This window comes from Vanessa atalanta, chromosome 7 (genome assembly GCF_905147765.1).
Source record: "Vanessa atalanta chromosome 7, ilVanAtal1.2, whole genome shotgun sequence".
NCBI classification, from domain to species: domain Eukaryota; kingdom Metazoa; phylum Arthropoda; class Insecta; order Lepidoptera; family Nymphalidae; genus Vanessa; species Vanessa atalanta.
In genome coordinates, this window is record NC_061877.1 from 9,605,287 (window position 1) to 9,631,180 (window position 25,894).

Below are 25,894 nucleotides of genomic sequence, written 5' to 3' on the forward strand. Positions count from 1 at the left end.
GTTTAATTCAACACTCTAAAATGACGATCCAAAGCTGCTTATATGAGCCTACTTGAATAAAAAATGTTTTGATTTTGATTTTTAGGACGCATATATCGATAAGAATATAATTAGTCAGAAAGTGATTTTTATTTTTAAAATAAATGAAATTGGAGCAAATTTACGTAAAAACGGGACCATTTGATATGAATTTTAAATATTATTAAGGTAACCGGTATAACGAAAGCTATTTGTAATTGCCACAGAGACGAAGCAGGATTAATTTCATAGTGCATTGTGGAGCATTCATATAAATTAATAGAGGAATGAATATTGAAAATTGATTGAATTTAAATCCTCTTACAGTGTTCATCAATATAAATTATATTGAAATAAAATTGTTTTTTATAATACGTATTATCTATATATCTATCAGATATTTTTTCTCAGAATATTGTGTATTATAAAATCATTATCTTATTTGTTGAGTATTTACTTACTAATGAGGATATTAAGACAGTGTATTGCTCTTAACGTTTTAGTTCTTTGAATTTTTAATAATGAACTCTAACCTCACTGGTAAAATATTGATATAATTGAAAATCGACATCGTGATATTATTTTGATGCGCGTATTCTTTAATTGTTAGAAATACTCAGTATTGTCGAGTGAGTCACCTTGTGTAACTTTACGCACAAGGGACATAACACCTTGGTTCCCAAGATTGGTGGTCCCAGTGGCAATGTAAGGACTGCTTGATATTTCTTGCAACGCCAATGTCTAAGGGTGGTGGTTACCACTTACCATCGGGTGGCCCATTTGCCCGTCCACCTACGTACTTCATAAAGAAAAAACGAAGATATGATTAAAAATCGTAGAATTTATATTTGTTGGATTTAAGATAGAATATATATAAATGGTATTTAATTAACACAACTTGTTAACTATGTTCTTGGAAAAGTGTAATACTGAGTTGCCGGTACCGGTAGTTTAAGATTTGATTCATATTTTTAATAGCAATTGAAATTAAAAAAAAACCGATACGATGATTTTTTCGATATTAAAATTTTCAACGAATGCTGAATCACCTCGAGTTGCGTCACTAATTTTAATTATTGAAAAAGTTTGATCAAATTAAATGATCACGCAATTAAAATCAATTACTTTGAGAGTTTTTTACCGGTGATTTTAATAATTTTAATTGGATATTTGAATTCTCTTACTCATACTAAATATATAGATAGATGTTGAAACAAGTATCGAACTATAAATAAGGTGCCTTTTCTACAACGAAGAAATAATAAGTTTAATAATTAATAATAATTAATTATTAAACTTATTATACTTTTAATAAGTCATTACATGTTAAAACATGTAACGACTATTACGAATTACAAAATGATTAAACTAAATACATCTATTGTCTAGATCGAAGAAGGAACACATATAAACTAACCTTTTATTTTCATTTTCCTTCCGTGTTGCTAATAATTACGTTAATTAGTTATATATATTCTATTATATCTAGTTATTTATATCTACTTTAATTTTACTTCCAACGATACGTAGGAACTTCGTCGATATTCACAACGCATTTTTGACATCAATCCATACGGTATGTCATAGACTAGTTGTCGTCCGCAGCATCACTTTTGGCGGCGTTTTAAGGTTTGGCTGTTAGTTGTTAGTCATTAAAAAGTAGTATACCAAAGTTAAGAAAAAAATCACCAGACAGACATAGTTATATATATAAGTATAGATTATTCAAGATCTAGACCGAAGATATCGCCCCAATTCAATGTCAAAGTTGTTTATTTGCCTTTACTCCTCCTCTAATTGGATTTGTCTGTACATCATGAACCGAAGCACTTGTTATTTACACGATGCAGGCATATGTAAATCATCTCATTATGTAACAGCAAAACAGATCTGAATCTCTAAATGTAATCACAAGAACATATATACAATTCACATAAATAAATATTTTTTTTTCCTAATTAAAAAAATATATTTCATAATAAATCAGATTCGTACTTTCTTTCTTTTGAAAAAGACATTGCTACGGTGAATTAACTAAAGGAAATTAATGAAGCTAATTACTCGTGTGTCGAACAAAATATACCCTGGAACCTGAACTAAAATAAATAGTTTCAGAAAAATAAACTCTTCGAAGAACAACATAAAGTTCAGTTTAATTTGAGCGAATTAAGAATGAAAACCTGACATAAGCTATCGTGCACAGACTTTAGTTACATAAAAGCAATTTTTGAGTCAGGAATCAATAAGAGCTTTAATTTTTTTTAAATAAATTTACGTAATCCTTATTGTTTATATAGCTTATAAAAAAACACGTTCCTGAGAATGTAAGATAAATATGTGCTTATAGTATAAATAATATTGATATCATAAAAATAATATTATTTATGCCGAGGCGAGTCTCTAGTTTATAAATATAAAAAGACTAAGTTTAAAACAGTAGGCCTTGTTGGAACTCTCCCATATATATCTATACTTGCTCTATATGGTGCTTTATTAGGAGAAGTCATACATATAAGGTTCGTGTCCATATAAAAATCTATGTTTTTATATCATCATTCCATATTAATCTACTTCTTGTAAACTATCTTGCATCATATAGAAACAAGTTATGTGAGAACAATGCTTACGTATGTAAAACAATATTAGGGTTTCGTAGATTCAATAGAAAAAACCAAATCCTTATATGAGCGCTCTCGTATCTGTCTGTCTATCACAGCCTATGATATCATCCACAAAAAAAAAAAACAAAAATAAATGATATACTGTATCCAATTACGCACAAAAAAGCACTTTAGCGTCATGTTAGAATGTTGAATTAATTGTACCAATGGTTCGGAAAGTAGATTCTACCTAGATTAACCGACAAGAAACTCAGTAGTTACTCTTTTCCACCATTTCATTTGCATTGTATATCAGTATAATTAATATATATCACGCCTAGAAATCCTCAAATAGCATGTTCACGCTTTTCTATCATTAATATAATCTTATACATTGATATAATAGGTATCCTGTCTGTCTGTGTGTCTGAAAGTCAACTCACTAAGTGTACGATTTTTCATCATCTGTATAGTATTGTGCCTTATTTATTCATGTTTATATAACAAACGATTAAAATTTATGAATTGGCAAAGTTAATAATATCTCCCAGCGGTATTCATATACAGTTCGGTGAACTAGATATACATGCTTAGCGTAAATGAATAAAATACGAACATGGAGGTAGGTATGGAGGGGGAGGGACACATGGGTTAAATAAAAATAAATATTTTTCAGGGCCATCGAATGAAAAGCAAGATTATTCTGCGGTTTTTTTTTTTATAACCTTCTCTTATACAATTTGTTTACATAACATTTACGTTGAGCATTAAAAAAATATGTGAATAATAAACATTGGGCTCATTAAATATTCGAGTAGCGTCTTTAAAATTAAAAATTCACTTTTTAAATATACTTTAGCTGGGTGTTATAAGTTCTTGCGTTTTGGCGTAAGATTGCCAGGTATAAACTTCAAGTGAACATTTAGGATGCAGCAACTTTCCACTTATATCACGTGTGATGAGCAGTACTTGCTTTATTATAGTGATATATTTTATGAGCAGTTACTTTTTGTTTTATTAATACAGAAAATTTCAAATTATTAACGGACAAAGGCCTAAATATTATTTTAAATTGTTGTCTTTAAATATAACCTAAAATGTTGACGTGGGTGTAGAAAAATATGTCGATTCGAGCTCTTTCGAAGAAAATGCGGAATCAAAACCGATACCAACAAACATTGTTGAAAGTAAAGTAAAAAATTAAAGTAAAGTAAAGTACCTATCTCTTATTATCTAGGGATTATAATTCACAGTAATTATATAATAACAATACGGGCGATCATTTGTATCTAATTTTTTTCGCGAATGTTTATATCTCATTGCTTCAAACACATCTTAATAAATTTAATAATTTTATTTTGGATAAAATTTCTATTTTACGCGTACGAAGTATTTTTTTATATATATCACTATCAGGTAAGAGTTTGCTTATTTTATCTAAAAAACTAGTCATAATTAATCCACATGTTTAAACAAAAAACTTCTTTACGCTTCCTAAAACTCTGTTATCTGTATCTTGCAAAAGTATATTCAGTATTTAGGTCAACGTGATAAGCTTTTCGTAACAATGGTAACTCAACTAAATATCAACCCTATTAAGAGTATAATATCTATGACGGTCTTTATAGGGCTGTGTACCAAAACGGCTCTATGACACCCATATGGTTACTGTAATAATAATTTTGTTAGATCTACATATATGCTGAAATATAACTTATTTATATCAAGGTTATTTATGTGGTATTGTTGTGCATTGTTAGACGATGTTATGAGTAACTTAATATTGTAAAGGCTATTTAAAAAAAAACTCATATTCTCTTTTAGAAATGCCCACTCACATTAAATATAACACTTATTTATAGTTAATTGTACTTTTACAAAATAAATAAAAACCAAATTCAATAAGAATTTAGGAAACTGTCTCAACTAACATCAAACTAAACACTAAAAGAAATACGTTTAAAGAAATATACAAGGCCATCAAGTACACGTATAATAAATAGTGTACTTTAAATATATATTACAATTTAACCCAGTTTATATTTTTACAATTTTAAAAAATGTCACGATTATATTTTTTAATCTAACTTACAATTTTTATCGATATTAGTTCTATAAGATAATTAAATACCGACAAAATTAATAAATAAAAAAAGAAAAAAAATCTCGATTAGTTATTCGTGATTGGTCATTTTTTTGGTACCAAGGTTTTTTTTGGTATGTACCAAGGGCCCATGTTCCTGTTATGGAATTTGCTATACTGAGCTAAATATACAACAAGGCTTTGCATGTTGTATAGAAAACTAATCTATAACCGAATCACATCATCCGAATTAAGGTTAATAAAACAATATTATCAACTTTATTATCACTAAAATATTCTCTGTCATAATTCGTTTGACATTCGAAAGAAGAAGGTGCAAAATTGTTTAACTAATCACATCTAAAGCAACATTTATAAGTGAGGCCGTGAATGTATTTTCTTATTGTAATTAAATTATACACTAAAAAAATCGCATGGATTTCTTAAGTCACATGGTACGTGTCAAGGCTGTAAGTTAGCATTATGCTGTCAGTAATTTAGCTAAATAGAATTCAATAACTCCTAAATTTCCTTGCTCGTATTTATTCCTACATCATACTTATTTTATTATTATTTATAATGTTAAAAGATATGTGTTTAGTGTTATACAAGTCCAAGTTCTAAAACTCGTAGTTACTTAGTCGATAACCTAAATATTTAAATACCTAGGGATCGTGGGGAGCGCTTTTCAGAGAGTATGATCTGAAATGAACCACACAAAGGGTAATGGATCGTAATGCTCCCTTGATGTACTTATACCTTGTTAATTCATTCGAAACGGAAATAAGTTTTAATGGGGCATCATGAGACAGATGCAATGAGAATTATAAAATAACACTCAACGCAATTTCGTTCGTTCGTGGAATTAATTTTTATATGTAAATAAATAATTGAAGTTTTAATAAGATAACGATTTCATTATTTTGATTACGTAATATTTATTAAATAAATATATATCTGTTTTTAATTTGTCATTAAGCGATATTGTATACATAGAGTCATATGTATACTCTATTCTAATCATAACAGGAAAAACCCAAATAAACAGCATTTGACAGCAAATTGATGCGATATTCACTTGATATTCACTGTGGATTTTCGAAAAATATAGCTGAGTTATTAGCAAATCGCAAGAAATACGTAAATGTAAAGTTTGTTTACGGTTTTTCCTACTTCCATTGGAATAGGCTATAAGTATAAATGGATATTTGACACATATAATTCGCTTGTAACTAAAGCAGTTATTATCACTATGACATACGATATGTATTATAAAACAAAGCCATCCTCCACCCGCTGCGTCTATCTATTTGTCTGTCTGCATGTGATAAACTCAAAGCTAAGTCAAAACTTTCATACGGTTTTCAACAACAGACGGAGTGATTAAAGAGGAAGGTCTTGTTTAAATTGTCTGAAGTATGACAATTCTAAAATATCCACCAACACGCATTGGAGCAGCGTGTTGGATATGCTCCAAACCTTCTCCTAAAAAGGGAGAGGAGGCCTTAGCCCAGCAGTGGGAAATTAACAGGCTGTTGTATGTATGACAATTGTTGAAGGTGTTGGAAAATCGATTGTGAGCTTTACTGGTTTGCGTCTCATAAAGCAATAGAGTTTCATATGTGTATGACATATAATGTTTTATGTACATCCTCATTCTATCCGTGCGAAACGGGACACTAACTTGTTGTTTATTTTTGACTAGATATACTTAATCATGAATCATAATCATCAATAAATAATTGGCACATTAAATCATTAAATTTTATTAATCCAATAAAACGTAAAACGAATCACAGAAATCAAAGGAAAAACTTTAATGTTTTTTTAGAAAATTGTAGATACAGAAAACCCGCAACCATTTACAGCTTTACGGTTTTGTTGAACACGTACATTTTATCGGCAGATACGAGTTTTACGGTCAATTAAAAATTCTCCAACCACGATATTGCTCGTAAAAATAAGAAGTAACTACATTTTTAATTGCAAAAAAGTTTAAGTAAAGTTACTTAGACGCGCTGTCAAAATATAGAAACAAAACGTTTTCATGTTACAAGTAGCCTTATATTATAGTGCTCTATGTATTTATATATTTATAATTTTATTTTCTGTAGGTTTGCTCATAATCAGATCCCTTTTCTTGATCTTGTTATTAGTATTTGAAGTGAAACGTCTATGGCCGCGCCTTGGGGGGTGAAACCGACTCGTGCGTTATGATGGCAAACGGCATGACGCTCTTATTCAATCGTGCCCCTTTTCCTCCAACCCCTTGTTCTCTTGTGTGTGTGCCCGTATCATATACTCGTATACAATATACATAACTCGTTTCTATACAAATGTTACCATAGTATATTTTTATTTTATCAATGAAACTGTTTTTATTCATTGTACTCTATATTTATTTATTGTTTGTTTTTATAATTTTAGCTTCTTTCAATAAGCGTCAATTGCAATGTTTCACGTCTGCCGGGCGACCCGTGACAGGAAATTTTTTTAATATTATATGACAGTACACTACACCATCACGCTATTAAGAATTTCGTGAAGAATACAATAGAATTAGGTATATATTCAATTCAAAAACATTACACGAACATTACAGAATATCATGTCGAGTGTTGTTTCCAGTTTTATTAGTTTATTTTATTTCACATAACAAAGATGGCTCTTAACGAGAATGTACGATGTATTTTTTTTCATTTTTTATTTCTAAAATAAAAAAGTTATTCATTATTAATAAGGTGTGGTTAAAACTTATACAGATCTATTAAAAGTCTGTTAGATAATCCAACGAAGTATGGCAATGGCGTATAAATAACTAAAAACGAGAAAACAAATATTGAAAATATGTTACAATTTGCTTAACAGCTTTTTTACGTGTTTTTGCACGAAAAAAACGTGCGCGAAATAGCATCGGTTTCGTAGGAATTAAATTCAAAAGTATATTTATAGCGCGCGTGTCATCATGCCCAATCAATCGAATTAAAATAGACGAGATATCTGCATATACTCAGCGGTGAAACGGGTCACGGTAAGCTCAGTTAAATTTGTTTAATTATATTGAATTATTTTATTTGAAAATAAAAATTGTTTGACGTAAACTACGTCAAAAGAAGGAATAAAAAATGTTGTCATTCGTTGGGGAGATAATATCAGTATGTGTTAGTGTACTTTTGATCATTACTATTTTAAATCTAACAGAGGGCAATTCGCTACGCCTAAAAATACGATAAAAGCAGGACCAACAGTTTTACGTGGCTTTTTATTGAGGCACGGGGCTATAAATCTACCAACTATCTATATAGGCCACTATCGAGAACATCTTGAGAGGAAAACCTGTTAACTTTTATTAAAATAAAAAAATAAGACATAATATAGTACGACAATCAGTCGACATTGCTTTTCGCTATAAAAACATTTTAGATTAAAAAAAATGCATATTACAATACAACATAAATCCTTTAAATGGATTAATACCATATACACTTTTTAATGGAATAACCTATTTGTTTTGATAGTAAAGTAACTTTATTGATGTTCGTATTGATATTATATACCACTACGAGTAAAGCAGTCGGCTGACGTTGCCTACAATGTAATGTTACCTATTATGGATGTAAATTCAGATGTAGTAGTTTCTGCAGTTAGAGAACACAAAAAATCTTCTCCTCATTTATTAATATAGACGTATAATGTAATAGTTTAAATATTGATACTATTACATAACTCTGAAGAGTTTGTTTATTTGAACGCGCTAATACTAGGATTTACCAGACCGAACTGAAATTATTATTTCATTAGATAATCCGTTTATTGAGAATAATTATTCACTAAATAACATCATACGACATACATACATATATATAGAGTACGATCCATGGCGAGGAAGAGAAGTGACGTTTAAGCACACGGAGCAAATAGTAGTATCACACGATCCTATTTCGAATTTCATAGGTATTTGAAAACAAACGGTGAAGATATTCGTAGTATATTCAGTATTGTATATTCCTTATTCCTTAAGGCTCATGACACTACAATAAAAACCTTTTCTTTTTTAAAAACATCGGCTGTTTTATCACGCTTATTTATAGTATATATATAAATTTAAGAACATTACATTTTTATGTAAGCTATTTAATTTGACCCTGCAATTCATTTTTGCTTCAACACTAGAAAATTAATCAAGCTTAAAAGAGTAAGAGTATGTCCAAATAAGACAAAGCGTAAAATTCTTAATAATAACATTAGGATCTATTTTGTGATAAAGTAAAGGAGAAATGAACGAATACCTTCAAAGAATTCTAACTGACCCAAATGGAAGTGGAATTAAAATTTCATTTATTGAACGTTCTTTAGGTTTATTAATGGAGTTCTCTACATTAGTAATGGTTCATTAAAGCGGTATCTTAATTGATGTTGTGTGTCTGTATAATACGCTGTTCTGTTGGTCTAGTAGCTAGTTCATAAGGCGGCTCTCGGAATCCTTAGTTTAAACCTGTAATGCCTACTTTAAATATTATACATAAATTACTTTTAATAGATTACATATTGATAGATTTGTTTGTTAAAAATATAAATGCCAATTCCTTATGATGGCGTCTAAATTAACAGTCTGCAAATACGCATTAATGGAGTAAGGCCTCTTTTCATTATGAGGAGAAAGTTTAGAGCTTATACCACCATGCCGCATGATTCAGATTTTCATCAGATACACGCACACTTTCTCACGATGTTGTGACCGAGCCCGAGGTGAGTTATACACAATCATGAAAACTCAACGTTGTTTGGATTTTACCACCCACTTTGATTAGAATCATTACCTTTAATTAAAGCGTATATATTGTGACATAATTAATATAAATATTACAATACCTTTTGATGCTGACTGTACAAGTCTATTTTGATATAGTGAATGTGATACATGTTAACTTTCCGCGACCTAATTTACGACAGACAAGACGTCGTTAGTCTTAGTTACACAATATATGAACTAATTTTACCAGCAGTTTCACTTTGTAATTAATAACGTTTTAATCTGATACTTATGTATATCATAGTAACAATTAATATGTTTTATCTGTTATTTTTACTCTGGATTCACATACATTAATCCATTGGACATATGTTTTCATATTAGCTAGATTAAAAATAAGTAAATGTACTATAGTGACCTCAGATTATAAGAAATGGCAAATGGAGCGCAAGGGATCATTGCAGTGAAGCAACAAAAGCGAATACAAAGTCAAAAGCAAATGCGAATTCCCGGTAGTTTGACACGACGTTTTTTTTTTTAATATCTATGCTTTCGCTTTTGATTTTATATTCGTTTTTGTTGCTTTACTATAGTGTTCGACGCGCTCTTTCTTGTAATTTGAGATTGTGAAAAGAAAATTATATTGAATATTTTTGAAGGTAACTGGAGCTGAGCTTAAGTGTTTTCTTTTATTTGTAATAGGTAGGCCGATTGGCATATTCAAATAAATAAAATAGATATTATAAAAGGAGTAATGAATGGGTGGTATCTTCCTAGAGAGGAAGTACAAAGTACTTACTATTGCCACCGAGTAAAACCAACACCTTTATCAATTATCAACGTCTTTACAACTATTGGTTGTTGATCATATCGAAAACTTTTAACATTTATACGTAGAAGATAGGTCAAAGAAACTACCGCAAAAATTCATTCTGATTTAAAAAAAAATCAATAGTATTAAAAAGGAACGACTGATTTTGTTCGAGTTATTAGATTTCGCCCTCATCATTTTACAGATACACACAGACACATACACAGGCACCCACACATAAAATGTATATTCGTCGAATAATATTTCACTCGGGGGTGAGGACTGGTTATTCTAAACCCGTGTTATTTTTTTTTTAATTGAACACAAGTTTGTGTGTATTACTTAGTTAATTGCTAATTATATCATGCTCATATGTTTTTTGGGATTACATATTATCATCATTTACCTAATAAAAGAGCTTGGGTAATTATTGACATTAAGATAAATGTACTAGGCGAGCAGTAGACAGGAGAGTTACAAGAACTATAAATCAGTCGCCGGTACTATGAACTTTTCAAAGTCGACCCTTTAACTCGAATCAAAATATACTTTGTTCTTATGGCCTCTTACAACTTACTCAATTACTTTTGAATCGTCATTTAACAAGATTTAATTACGTTGAGCTACCAAGATGAAATTTAGATTCTACTTAGAAGAACCGTTAATAAACTGAGTTGTTAGTTAGTTCGGTTCCCTAAATAAATATTTGATTGATTTATATACAATGCCCATTGATTTATAGTTTACTTAAAAACCTGACACAGAACTACGAACGATTTAACGATTTATAAGGAGCATGGGTACCATTTAATCTAATAAAATGTTTGTAGCCTGACCCGAGATTTGAACTCATGATCTTGTATTTCCAGTTTATTAATTAGCCACTAGAACAACGTGGCTCTACAAAAGACAATATACAAAAAATACATTAGTACTCAGAATATTCGCATCATAGGGATATAAATATATAGTCTTGTGTTTATTGCAAAATCCTAAAATAAACAATACAACAATGCAAGGCAACTGAGGTCTGATTAAAGCGTCTCATTTCAAAATAGTTGGCAAAGGGTAAGTGCCTTTTAGAGTGGAATACTTCTCGCTTTGAAGGAATCCCTCACTCGGTGTTTGAGAGCGCTCAATATTTCAATTACTGCGAGTGCAAGAGCTTTTGTTTATTTTTATTTTATTTGTACAAACATTTCTTTTTGACTCGTACGTTTTAGACTACCTTTACTGGTATTTTAATCAACTAGTACGAACATATGTTCCGTCATATTAGTTTAAGTATTCTATTAATTGATAACAAGTTCCTATAAGTTACCGGTGTCATTTCATTAATATGTACCGTTGAGTCTAATTTTATTTTATTTCCTTTGTTACTTGGCAGCTACATCTCGTCAGGGACGCCCTTTATTATTATGAACGATTAGTTGTCGCCCGCGGCTTTGCAATCGTTTTAGGGGTCGATCATAAAAAGTAGCTTATGTCGATCTTCGGAGTTCAAGCTTAATTGATACTAAGTCGCCTCAAATTTGGTTCAATGGTTTGACAGTGAGCAACATACAGACAGACACTTACTTTCGATTTTATTATATCAATATAGTAGATATATGACGGATTCCGTAGATTAAGCTATTGTAGAGACTACTATGTTCAATTAGATAATGTTCATGTTCAATAAATTTGTAACATAGTTTTGATATACGTTGTCGATTTTTTGAATTAAATGTATGATTGTTAATAAAAAAAAACACTTTCACATAAATAATTTCGTAGAGGAATATTATCGAAATGCATGCATGCGACTTAAAGTATGTATTACCTATAGACTAATAGAACGGCTATTGAACTTGCTTGTTTTTTATACGCATCTTATCGTCGTATGTTTTATACGCTGGTTTTCCTTTAAATAATATTGTTTAGGTATCGTGGTTTTTTCAGTCGCAGTAAAACGTGCGAAGGGGCACGTTTACTAACCGTACCATGTGTTCAACTTTAACTGCCGTTGTATAGGGAGCGTTGCTATTTATACTCATATAACTGTTTCGTTGATATATTTAGATTATAAAAACGGCTACTTTTAAATGTAATCTCTGAGTGGTAAAGGGAAGTCTTGAGCCACGATTGAATTATATATCTGCAAAACACTCCAACGAGCTTCAACTATTTGAAACGATAAAAATACATTTTTATATATCGATTCATCTACTCGTAGCTTCGGTCTATTTATTGTTTCAGTTACAACCTCATTCATCTCTTACGCGGTAGCAAACGTCAAATCAATAAACTGTGTTATCATTATTTATTACTATTTCATTAACTAGAATGTCGCCACCGCTTTACATTCTTGGTAAATAAACATTATTTGTTCGGCGTATTTTAACTATATGAAATATAATTTGACTATAATCAATTCTTTTAACTGCTCTAAAGGCTAAGTTAACTTGAACGATAAACAATAATAATAACTGTCCGTTATCTATTTTCTTTATCGCTAACCAAAGCTCGTCTAAGGTAACAAAAAAAAAAGAAAACGCTACTGAAGTGTTTTACTTTTCCTATTTATTTATGCATATATATTGGTTGATTGAGCGTTCGTTACTGAAAAAAATTGCCGTGCGGAAATCCTCTGTTCCCTATAATTACGGAGAAAAATGTTCCAGGTCCACAGAGTCTCGTCACGCACTCATTTATAGGCGGCAGAGGGATTTATCCGTAATTTGCGAGTTAAAAAAGTTATTAAAGTTAGTAAAATAAACCGAAGGTTCTTGTAGTATTGTGTTACGTGATATTCTTATGTTTAAATAAATAAATATCTTGTGATAGACAGCTCAGGAAAAAAGCTAATAATAACAAATTCAGAGAGTACTTCGCATCTTTATTTCTCTTACTTCTAATTGCTTTCAATTTTTTTGAAAAAGAAGAAAAAATGACTTATATGATCAGTGTTGACATAAATATATTTTTTAAGTATTCCGGTATAAAATTTCCGTGAAAAAAGGAATCAATAAAATTCCATATGAAGCTTCACGTATAATAAAGGTTTTACTCACAGATGTCCCAGTTCATGGGCAATGACGAACGCGCTGGTTAGCCCTTCATCTCTGTCTATAGCTGCTGAGCGCATTTTGGTGCAAACGCCTCCGACCGGAGCGAATCCCGATGGGCCTCCGAGTTGCGCGCGTGTTAACCATACCGTTGCATCCCAACCGGTACTGTCTGTATGGAAAATAACAGCCTGTCAATATCTGCTGGTATAAGACATCCTCTCCCTTTTGAGGAAAAGGCTTGGAGCTTATTCCACCACTCTGATCCAATGCGAGTTACTGGATACGCATTTGGCAGAATTTCATTGAAACTAGACTAACACAGGTTTACTTACGATGTTTTCTTTCAGCTTAGAGCACGAGATGAATTACAAACACAATTAAGCACTACAAAATACAGTGGTGCTTGCCTGGGTTTGAACCCGCAATCATCGTTTAAGATGAACGTGTTCTAGCCGAAGGCCTAGTGGTCTTATCTGTATAATTATCTTTAACTTCGATAAAAGTTAAACAACATAATAAATTATGTTAAATTTATAACCTAAAATTATAATGGTAAAATTAAAAAATTGATCGACTTAATGCGTATCAATTATTTTGCACGAAAACAAGCATAAATAACTAAAGACGTACTAAAACCTACAATGTTTAAAAATTAAAAGCGTAATTTATTCACGTACAATAAAGTTGATAGTAGATACGTTGCGTTCAATAGGCGTACCATATCATTTATTATGTACCTACATTATTATCGGAGAGCAAAGGAGATAGCCGTCAGGCACAATTATGTCGAGAAACAGCTGATTTGCAACGTTGTTACCGTCGTTTTACAGATTCTAATTATTTATAAAAATAAATAATATTATATTACAATCATTAAATTGTAAATGAACATTTTTACATAAATAAGTAAAATATGCTTCTATGACTTCTTCTCTTTGTTGAAAATAAAGCTTATTGCTTTTAAAAGCAGAATAAAATGTATCAAAAATGAATTAAATGAGTAAAAACTACTGCTCACATTATTAATATGAGCATTACTTCTTTCAGTGAATTACTTATAGTCCTATTTACTCCTTAATATAAGCGTCGAGTATATTTTAGGATAGACGTAAAATTATATTATAAAGTATTCATCAAACTAAAAGTAAAGTAATTAGCATGATGTATGGTGTTATCTAGACGAGATTTGTAGTTGTTTGTGTATAAGTAAAATATTATGAAAACAATTCATTTTTAGCTTATCTGGATTTTGTACAAAACCGATACGAGCTGTGCAGCGCTTACGAGTTTGAGAGATGACTGGGAATCTCATCTGTCTAATAATATAACGAATATAAAAAAAGTGAAATGAAAATGTAATATTTTCTATTGTAAAATATATTTTAATTTAAAATTAATCTGTAAATGTATTCTAAATTGAAAAAGTAAAATATACTTGGTAATCTTGAAACTTCTTCATAGGATTAACAATAATTATTTAAAAAATATTTTGTTTAGAATATCCTTAAACATAAATCCTAAAATGTATTTTATTGTTTTGTGGGTATAACACCTTAAAAGAGGAGGAAAAAGTCAATCATAATTGTGGTCATGTTTTTAAGTTTTTGATTTAAAGAATATGAATCATCGTAATTGAATCAGCCTGTCTCGTGTCCGTTGATGCGAAAGACCCCTTTATTCGAAATAAAATAAAACGAAAGTTATTTACTTGCATCAGATAAACCGCTAATTTAGATTGGGTACAAAACATTCCTGAATTCAATATAAATTAATTTAAAAATATTTTTATATGAATGACAATAAAAATCATCGTAAATTATACCATACCTGGTGGTAGCTTCATTAAGTGCCGGTAATTCCATTTATTGACAGCTTCGAGTGACCTTTTCACATTGCCATATTTTATTACTGGATCCTTTTCTTCGTACAAAAACAGTTTATTGATAACGAGTGTCATGTTTGAATTGAGGGATTGGTCGTTGAAGATGGCACTGACCTTTAAAGTATTACATAAATTGCCTGAGTTACGATCGTGCACTTGTAATTAATTGCAATATAAGTATCCTATCTCATTGGTTCTACTTACGATGTTCATTATAGCTAAGATATAATGTTTCACTCGTTCTCGACCGTGGAATTTCAGCATTGTATGATCTGCGACTATAGCCAATTCGAGCCATAGTCCTTTGACGCCTGCAACAATAAACACAGTAATACCAAAACTGATGCGACATCATTCATAGAATTATACACTACACTCACACGCACCTGAAATAGGTCTAGTAATTGGAAGCATATTCCGGAAATACTCGACATCCGAATGGTCACTGTGTCGCGGATGCACGTGAAAAGCGGCCATTGGCTCGTCATCATCGAAGTCAATGTCAAGGTCAGTGACCGTGTCACCGGTAAGGTTGTAGGCCGCCGGCCGTTCCGATAGCAGAACGTCACGCCGACGTAACACATGATCACCGTCCGCCCGAGTCGGCTGGAGTACGAAATCCTCGCCTCCGACCTGAAGCAAGCCATATAGCTGGCCTTCGCACTCCGTCACCGTCACAGTAGACTCTTCCTCGTAAAGCACTCTTCCTTTGTAAAACTGGCACTCGTTGTAATAAGGTGAACGAATGGCACGATTTTCTTGTAGCTCGAGGTGCCATCCCAGTATATGCAAGTGACGAATAGCACCACGTGCATGGCGTGGAACACGAATACGCGAGGGAGTGACAGGGATTAGGATGGGTTGTGAAGGTGGCCTCCACGCGTCGACGGCCGCGAGAGCTGCGAGGAGCGTCGTTGCCCACAGCCAGCGCGCCATCGTCCGCGCGCCGCCGCGGGCACCGCCTCTCTGCCTGGCGGCGCATGCCACGCTGCGCTCACGCATCTACGCACATGGCGGCTGTCTCGCCGCACGGAAGGTAAACGACTCCGCACTTTATAGATTGCATTGAGCTCCGCCTCATGCGTCACTAGTAAACAAAGAGCGACGCCTGCCATATTCGCGTCTTACCTATGCGTAATTACATATTTATGGGCTCAATTGAATAAGAGAGCAAGTCAATTGCATAATAAACACACTGATTCAAAAGAAGAGATGATTCCTATCAACGAAGACAAACACGCATTTATTTATAAGTTTGAGTAAATTGGGTTATATTTAAGAAATATATAGGTATAGTAGATTTACGTATTATGTATCAACGCAGTTCTAAAAATAAACGTACCGCGGCTATTAACAAAAGGTTTGACGGCATTTTTTGCCAAAATAAAGCCGAAGTCCTGGAATGTCAAGCCATTAACGCGACATCGCCGACATCTCACGACATGAAAGTATACTGCTCGAAGATCTCAATAAAAAGTATAGAATAATAAAAAATCAAATGCAGAGGTAAACTATCAAGTTAATTAAACCAAGTCTCGCAATGTTTTACTTCAATCAATACAAGTATGTCGAGTTTATATTATTGAATTACTAAAGGAGGGCTTGTACGTATAAGTTAGGTGAGTGACCGGAATATTGTAAGTAATGGTAAGTGAAGGCAAATTGCTAATTGAAATGTAAGTCCATACTCGTGTTTGCTCATTTAAAGGCAAGTACTCACTGTACGAATGTTGCAACTTTCCTTATATTCTCCAAGAGAATGTTACAGAATATTCATATGTACGGGTTCTTAGCTTGCTTCGCAATCAAGTCCGCATTTTACGGTTCGTGAGTGCATGACTTTATATGGAACAAACGGGTGACTGAGTACAAGTCGAGAAGCTAGGCGCATTTAGGATTTCAAAAAGATCTTGGCCCTTTTCTCGAATCCACTGGAGAGCTCTTCATACATTGCCATGCGCTTTGTATTTTTGTTATAATATCATTTGTATCATGACGAATAAGATTTCATATAATTCAATTGTATATTATGTAATATATAAATATAATATCGTATCTTGAAAATGATCACCTTGTGTAAATTTCAAGTAAAAATTATAATTTTATTGTAAACCAAATTATTGTGTTCATGTAAGTATATTAATCCGGTGTGATTTATCGGTTTTTCACAGAAATGTGGTATTTCTTATCGAATCAGTAAATTACTAAGAAAGTATTGAGCTTCTATTTTGTCTAAAGAGTTTAATTTTCAAGTTTCCTTTACTATAGTACATATTTGAAGATACTTTTATACTTCAGAAAGAGAATAGTTTTATTTGAATACATTATACTCTAACGCTTATGATAGATACATGTCATGAAACGTATAATTAAGCGCTTCTTAAGCTTATTATAATATAAACAGTGGCTCCAATTGTACACTATCTTAAAATAAACTAATTTGACATGACTAAATATTGCTATCTCTTTCTTAGACAAAGGATGAACGACCAGACTTTTATTCTAGAATACAGACTTTTATCACTGTGAGTTTTATTTTAAATAAATGAAGTAGTTTCATTGTGACGAATGTCCAATACGTCTGACAAACGGACAGACGTATGATTCTCAAAAAATATTTTTGTCTATTGTTTCGTTGTCCAAATCGACATGGGGTACATGTCAGTCGCCTCCTCGTGGCGTACCCTGGGCAACGGGGCCGGCTTGAGCTTGCTCGCCGGCCACGGCTAAGACTGACGCGGAGGAATGCCGCGGGGTCGCTCCTGGTACTTCTCCGACCAGCGGAGTGGACTGTGTGAGCGGCCTCGTTGGTAAGAAGGGGGGGGGGGGTTCGTTATGAGCGTCGTTATGAGGTGTGGTCGTGCACCGGTGGTCAGCGGCGGAGCCAGTCATCCTATCTGCCGCAGGGCGTCAGCCCCTGGCGCCCGGCCTCCAGTGGCGGACTCGGGGGAGTCCGTCGCGTTGACGGGACGGAGGCAGCGGAGGAAAGCGCGCCTTTAGGTGCGCATTCATTTATTTGGCCGCCTCACGGTGGCCGCCGCAGGCGGGGCCGCGGTGGTAAGCCATGGCGTTCCCGTAGCCCCACCATTATGCGGCGCGGTGGAAACCCGAGGAGGTTTTAGTGGGTAGGACAGGGCAAGTCGGATGCCCTGGCACGGGGCCTTAGGCCCCGGTTGAGTCCCACATACCCGTCCCCCGACCGGGCGGCATGCGTAAATGCATTTCCTCCTCGTTAAACTAAAAAAAAAAAAAATCTACATTTAAATTCACAATAGATACTTATTTTAAATATACATCATGAGAAGACATGATATGTCTCCATTTTATAATATGTCTCATATATATTTTTATTTATTTAATGATAAAAGAAACAAATTCGCGAAATGTACAAGAAAAACAAATTACAACAATAGTAGAGTAGTGCAGTGTCATACATCATTAAAGGCAATTTTAATTATTAAATAACATTACACTTGACGAAACTTCACTCGACTAACTTACTTACAAAAAAAAAAAAAACAAATATATATATAAAATCTAACTAAACTAATTAATTAAATTATACAGCTGCTTATTTAGTTTTTTATATATATTGTATACAATGCATTACAATACATGCTGATGAAACGAAGAATTTACACAGAAAAATAAAACAATACCGAGTTTCGTGTTACAGTTCCTAATTGCATAAAGATCGCGTGGCTGCTCTGTACATTCGATACTGCGAATAATTCTGCACTTCGTCATAGTAACATAATGTCAACTTAAATTTACTATGTAAGCTGTAACGTTCATGTGATTATATTAATCAAATCGAAACACAGATTATTCAAGAAGGCACTTATAATGACTTTTGAATTCAGTCATTTATTCACACAAGATTTATTATTTTTTAAATTTACTGAGTAGCAATCTTTTTGCTATTTGGATATTTGCCATTTATCTACAACTCTTTTGATGAAGATCAGAGCAGCAGTGCTATTCTGTAAGAATTTCACTCGTGAAATGAAATGTGAAATGATATCCATCTTACGGTGATACGCGATTTTGATACGTGTATACGAAATTTTTTATAAATATTATAGTCGATGTCGCATATCACATTCTAACATTTCACGCTCGTCTTCTGAGCTCATTTCGAGTTTTTTCTTACAGACTACCTCCACTGGAATAACTAAAGACTGACTGTAATGTCATGTTTTGCATGAAATATTTTTTTTGACATAATTTATTTGACATGCACTTGGCAGAGCAGTTACAGAGCAAGTACAGGGGCTGACAAGAAGCAAATAAGTCTTACAGATATCATGAAAGAGCGACCGTCCTTAAAATCTTGATTCATCGACATCACTATCTGGTAGGCTTAACAACACCAATACTCAGGCGCGTCTTTTCATTACGGAGGGGAGTTCTTTCAACATAACTCTCACTCTTCGTGCACCTAATTCCGACATCGGCCAACTCGATATTCTTTCATAGAGTTGACAACTAATTTGGATATATTTTGAATTTATATAAAGCTGTGAAAGAGATATCGAAGCCACTTATAAATCACACTTGGCTCGATTCAACGTAGAGCTGAGAGATTAATCGGCAACAAATCGTTATTTACATTTAAGCTACAAATTTTAGCTCAGAGACGAATAGTTGCATCATCACTGCAAAATCAACTATCTATAATCTCAAGACGTACTGCAGGATCCATATTTAGTAGAAATTCCTAACATCAGACAAATTTCTTCACTAACTGTTTCAAAATTCGCAGAGTCAAGTTGCGGCATTTACTACCGGCATTTGTATTTCCGGGCACTTACATCCCTGACGCTTTCAAAGCTGAGTGAATCGGCATTTAATAGGTTTGCTTACTCCATCGTCGGCATCATCTTGATATAACTGTCTAAATTGCGGTCAAGAGCAAAACTATATTTAAAAAAAAAAACCGTTTGCGGACATTGACCCCTCTTCTGTCTGTGTTCGCATCAGGTGAAAGCAATTAAATCGATTGTATTAAAAATTAGGTGAATTGTAATTGTAGCTAATATCATTATTTGGTTCCGAAAACTGTACTTTGTTTCATTCAACTCGCCTGCAAAATAAATGTATTAAATTATATTTGTAAAAGTGACAAGTTGAAACAGATACTTTGACGTGATCAAATTTCCAGTAAATATTTTAAATTTTCTTTCTTTTTATAACTATTTACTACTGACATTAAAGTATTGCTAAATTTATGTAGATAATTATCGAGTCGTTAAAAACCACATGTTTAGAATATAGCTGATAAAAATCGTGTTCGTAATTATTTTTGGAAATTTCAAGAAGTTTGTAAATAAATTAAACAAAAACTGTTTTAAGACATAATGTCTATTCTTATCCTTTTCTTTGATGTGAAGTATACATTACAACTATTGAGTAATGATTACGTCATTACACATAAATATAAAATCCGAAGATGTCATAAAGCTCTTACGGAACTCATGTATTTTTAGACATTATGCTCTCCGAAAAATTTTATGTTGATATTTTAGGAATCCTTAGAAAAAGATTAAAATAAAAAATGGAAGGATTCATTAAGTTATTGTGATCCCTCAATAAAATTCAATCGTGCTTGATACCAAGCAAAGACAGTAATATATACTTTTTAAAACTTGTGTCTCTATATTGAGCCAATGACCCCAACATGTACAGATATTTTGAAATATAGTGGCCAAAATTAACTCTCATATTATAACCGAGGTAATAAGAAAAGAACCACAACATACCGGTTCTGGCGTGTTAACAAAACAATAATCAGAAGTGATAAAGAATTCTCAGAAATCACAACCTAAACTCATCATATATCCATAGAAATTCTTAAAATTCGAATTATTTACATACTACTGATAAATAGCGAAAAATCTTGGACGACACGTTGATATGCGGAATTAATATACTTTATAGGATCGTCAAGAATCAATCTACTATGTTAGCTGTTGGATTAACGTTGTATCGTAAAGCAATACGAACCATTTTTGCTTAAATTCTTTGTCTTTGGTAAAAATCTTCGAGTCCATGAATAACTGTGAGCAATAACAAAGTTCCAACGAAGTATCAGCGCTTAGAGTAGGTAATTTAGATGGTATATAATTGGAATTATATTTTAAGATTATTTAAGAATCTAAATTTTCATAACAAATATCTTACGCATTATGTTTAACCCATATATTTATCAGATTAATAATTTGTAAAAATATCATTAAATATAATAACAATATTATATACTAATATCTCTAATTTCAAATTAATCTGTTTTAACTATACGTAAATAAAATAAACGGTCACAAAAGGGTTGAACACAAACAAAATGCATCAGCAGCTTGGCGAGAAATAATTTGGTCGATAAATTTAAATAAAAAAAGTCAATCTTTACATCCATTGTATATTTCTTATCTGTACAATTATTATTTTTTTAATCTTTATATACGTATCCGTAATCAAATTAAAGCCAAAAAATAACAAAACAGTGTTGTCTTTGTATTGTCAATATCGATGAAAAATATACGAAACAATATACGTAGTCAAACAAAAAAGCCTGGATTGAAATATTTTTACGGCTTCCATTGTATAATGCCGCATAATGTTCCCGATGATTTTTGGACAATGCGCAGTGTTCTTACACAATGTTTTATAATAATAGTAATTTTTTTTATTTATCTCATTTTTTATTTATTTTTTATTTTATACGTAAATTACATGTGAATAGTACAGAAAAATAGCTAGAACCAAATTGTAATACAGTCATTATTGCTCGCAGCTTTGCTCGCGTTCTAGGGGTAGGTTACTTCATCAGACATACAGAGTTACTTTAATATTTAATATATTAAAAAAGATATTGCATAAGACATATTTTCCAATATATCAGACTATTTTTAGAAAAAGTTACGGAGAAAATTTAAACGGTTGAATTGCGTTTAAGGCTGAGATCGCGGCCTACAAAGACGTTTATTAATTATAATTAATATAAACAGCATTGTAGCCATGCAATTTTATAAATAACTACATATGTATACTGTTATACGTTCATTAATAACGCGAATGTAACGGAGCATCAATCAATAAAAAAAAACTCAGAAAGGTACGATACTCTCTGTAAAATAAAGAAAAATATTTAAAAAATACATATTTTTTTTTGTACATTTTCAAAGAGATGTTATTACGCCGAGTATTCATTTATTAATTGCATTCCTTTGTAGTCTGCTGTAATTACAATTGCAGAAACTATTAACCAGAACTTTTCACCTATAAATCTTAGCAATGTCAAATTTTAGATTTAATTAATGTTGTATTTCTTATCATACTTTAACATAATAAAAAATTTATCAATATGACGAGATCGAATTTATTTAATGGAAACAAGAGATAGAGAGAGAAAGATAAAAGTTGAGGAAGGTAATTAAACTGCATTGAACCAAAGCAATACAAATAGACCGTTTAAAATTATTAATAAACTATAAATAATGTTTCATGTTAAGTCGAGAAAATTGTTACCGTAATTGATACACTCATATAAGTTTTATTCCTGATGTCTTCCCAGATAATATGTAAACTTTATGACTCTCTGGACTACAAACTATTTAAATGCAGAACATCACGTCAAACTATTGCACCGTTGTTTGCGTGAAAGAACTTCGAACCAAACACTTTTGCATTCATAATATATTTATAAATTTATTAGTAAGTAAAAATAACGTATGTATAATATACTGTATATTTTCCACAGCTGGATTAAGTTTCCCACAGCGGGCACTTCTCTTTTTTCAGAAGAACGGTTGCGGTTTATTCGTTTCAGAGACAGATATAATCAATTACATGATATATTACATTAACAATTGTTTGGAGCAGAAGTGCAAAAAGCTTTATAAAAAGTATAAAACCTCGCCTTATTCCCTGCACTGGTGACAGAGGGCTGGTTAATTTTTTTGCCCAGAGGATCAGAATTGTGAATCAACGAAATTCTACTAGCATTTTAGACACAATCCACGCGGTCATGATTTATATAGTAACTATATTTAATTCTTATTTATGTATATTTGAGGACTTAATGTTAATAATTCATATGTACGCAATATATTTTTCTCCGAAAAAAAAAACGTTTTGAAAAAAGTGATAACAAATAACAGATTTATATAAATACACGCGAAATGTGACACTGTGATATAAATGTTGGTATTCATATAGTTTTTTATTGAAATGATTGTTATTTTCATATAATATACTAAGTACAGTTTCAGCGCTCGAACTAGATGATACTATAATAATGTCTACACTATCCTGAAAGTAGCTTCTATATTCTCATTCTAAAGTTTACTGTGAATAACGGCTTTCGTACACAACAAGTTCTCTTACGGTGTATCTCAGTGAGTTTGTAGATAATATGAGTTTGTTGAGAAACGACTTCTTAATAAATAAACGGAAAGTTTTTCGTTAAATTGTTATTTATTGATAGAACGCTTTATTTTACAAGCCTCTATTCAACTTCGGTAGTTGTGGGTCAAATTTTGCCACTGAATTTTAAACAAGTTTCACCCAACCAACTAAGCTGAAAGTTGGACACAATTTAGATTTTGCTGACTATAACGTTACATAATAAATATTTTATCTTGTTCAAAGTGACCGAAGTTTTTATTTAACTTAATATTCCGTTAGATTATAATGTCAGAGTATAACGTGTCAAATGATTGTGAATGAATGTGAATAATTTAACGCATTTTTCGATAGATTATAAATATAACGTAGCGAATTTCAGTTACATTATAAAAACTCTAACCTTAGATCAATGTCAATAGGATTTTTTTACATAATGAAACCCCAATCAAAATCTTTCGACAGTTTCGCAAAACAAATATTATTATATCTACCGATTAGCCTCATATACATATGTATATCATATTAATTAAAATATATATTTAATTACTTTTACTTTACATATTAAAATAAACTTTTTTTTTTATTTTTTTTAAATATATAAAAAAAATAAAAATTTAAAAAGTTTTACATTTGCAATTCGTAAGCTAAAACGGAATATTTTCTTCGACAATTAAAAGTTTAATTACACTAATTGAGTCATTATGTACTTAACAACATTTAAATTACAAATTTAACTGATAAATTATGTCGGCCTTAAAAAACAGACATATGTTAAGCAAGCAGTGAGATCACATCAATAATTCACTACGGCTATAATCAAATTCACATTAATTCACTTAAGAAGTCACACGGCCGTGGGGATCATCGCGTGATAATTTATTCCTACATTAATCTCTTTCAAGGACCTTGAACGCACATGATACGAAAGATTAACGAAAGTTCTTATTTTGAAATTCGTTATATTTAAAATATAAATAAATAATAAGGCTGTTAATGAAATGGAACACACAGATAATTGCGCTGTACGGGATATTAGGCATTCCTTACGTCATCAATGCGTCATATATGGGAACTGAGATGCTACGTCCCTTGTCCTGTAATCAAACTGACCCACTTGTTCTCATACTGGAACATAACAATACAAACTACAATTGATCATTGAGTGGATAAACTTTAAATAAACAATATTTATTATATTAATAGTGTTTCTTTAAAAAATATCCTTTTGCAAAACATTCTAATTTCAAAAGGATGAACTTCTTTTTAAACGTTTTGACGCTATTATATTTAAAAAAATATCTTACTATACTATTTTACATTACATTAACAGCCTGTAAATTTCCCACTGCTGGGCTAAGGCCTCCTCTCCCGCTGAGGAGAAGGTTTGGAGCATTCCACCACGCTGCTCCAATGCAGGCTGGTAGATTCACATGTGGCAGAATTTCGTTGAAATTAGACACATGCAGGTTTCTTCAAGATGTTTTTTTTTGTTCCACCGCCGATCACGAGATGAATTATAAACACAAATTAAGCACATGAAAATTCAGTGGCGCTTGTCTGGGTTTGAACTCGCAATCATCGGTTAAGATGCACGCGTTCTAATCACTAGGCCATCTCTCTCTTACTTTATTATAATTAATGATAACTTATATTTTTACGTCTTAAAAGACGTGATTATTTAATGTTAATCATTGTTGTGCCAAAAGCCCAGCATACAGCATACAACTATACATCTATTTAACTCTGTTTTCGCTTTCCACTGATCCGAACTTTAATGATCAAAGCAAACGTTTAATTACCTAATCAACACATTCACGTAACGCTCTATTTATGTTTCTCAATGGTTTACACATGTCGTCGTAACCTTTGAGTACAACCGCACTTAATTTAAACCCTATAAGTATAGATTTTTTATTGTTATGTTTTTTTGGTTGTTCTAAATAAATAAATCAACCTAAAGGGACCGACGAAGAAATACGTAAATGTACGTTTTAAATATGTCAACCTTTTTTCATACCATAAATGGGCCGTCTGATGGCAAATAGTCGCCCAGAACCATAGACCTATAGACCAATGGAACCATAGAAATTGGCATTTGCTATATTACTAAATTTCTTATAAATTCCTTATATTACTAAAGAGCCACTAACCTCGGGAATTAAAATGTTGTATCCCACGTGCTCACCTTATCACCTTACTGGCAGTTAACAAGAAAAAGTAACATATTTGTATCGCCGTTTGTAATCGTATTTTTTTATGTATAATTCTATAATACGTATCTTTGTAAGTTA

At 32.0% G+C, this 25,894-nt stretch overlaps 1 protein-coding gene across 1 annotated transcript in view; it reads right to left on the reverse strand.

Moving 5' to 3' along the window:
• Positions 1-16,224, reverse strand: part of LOC125065256 (A disintegrin and metalloproteinase with thrombospondin motifs 3-like) — a 58,478-nt gene extending 42,254 nt beyond the window's left edge. Inside the window, exons 1-4 of the mRNA XM_047672772.1 lie at positions 15,584-16,224; positions 15,402-15,508; positions 15,143-15,311; positions 13,319-13,484 (exon numbers count right to left, since the gene is read on the reverse strand). Coding sequence (XP_047528728.1) covers positions 13,319-13,484; positions 15,143-15,311; positions 15,402-15,508; positions 15,584-16,199 — 1,058 coding nt within the window. The 5' untranslated portion in view covers positions 16,200-16,224. The remainder of the gene's footprint in view (positions 1-13,318; positions 13,485-15,142; positions 15,312-15,401; positions 15,509-15,583) is intronic.
• Positions 16,225-25,894: the final 9,670 nt, after the last annotated feature.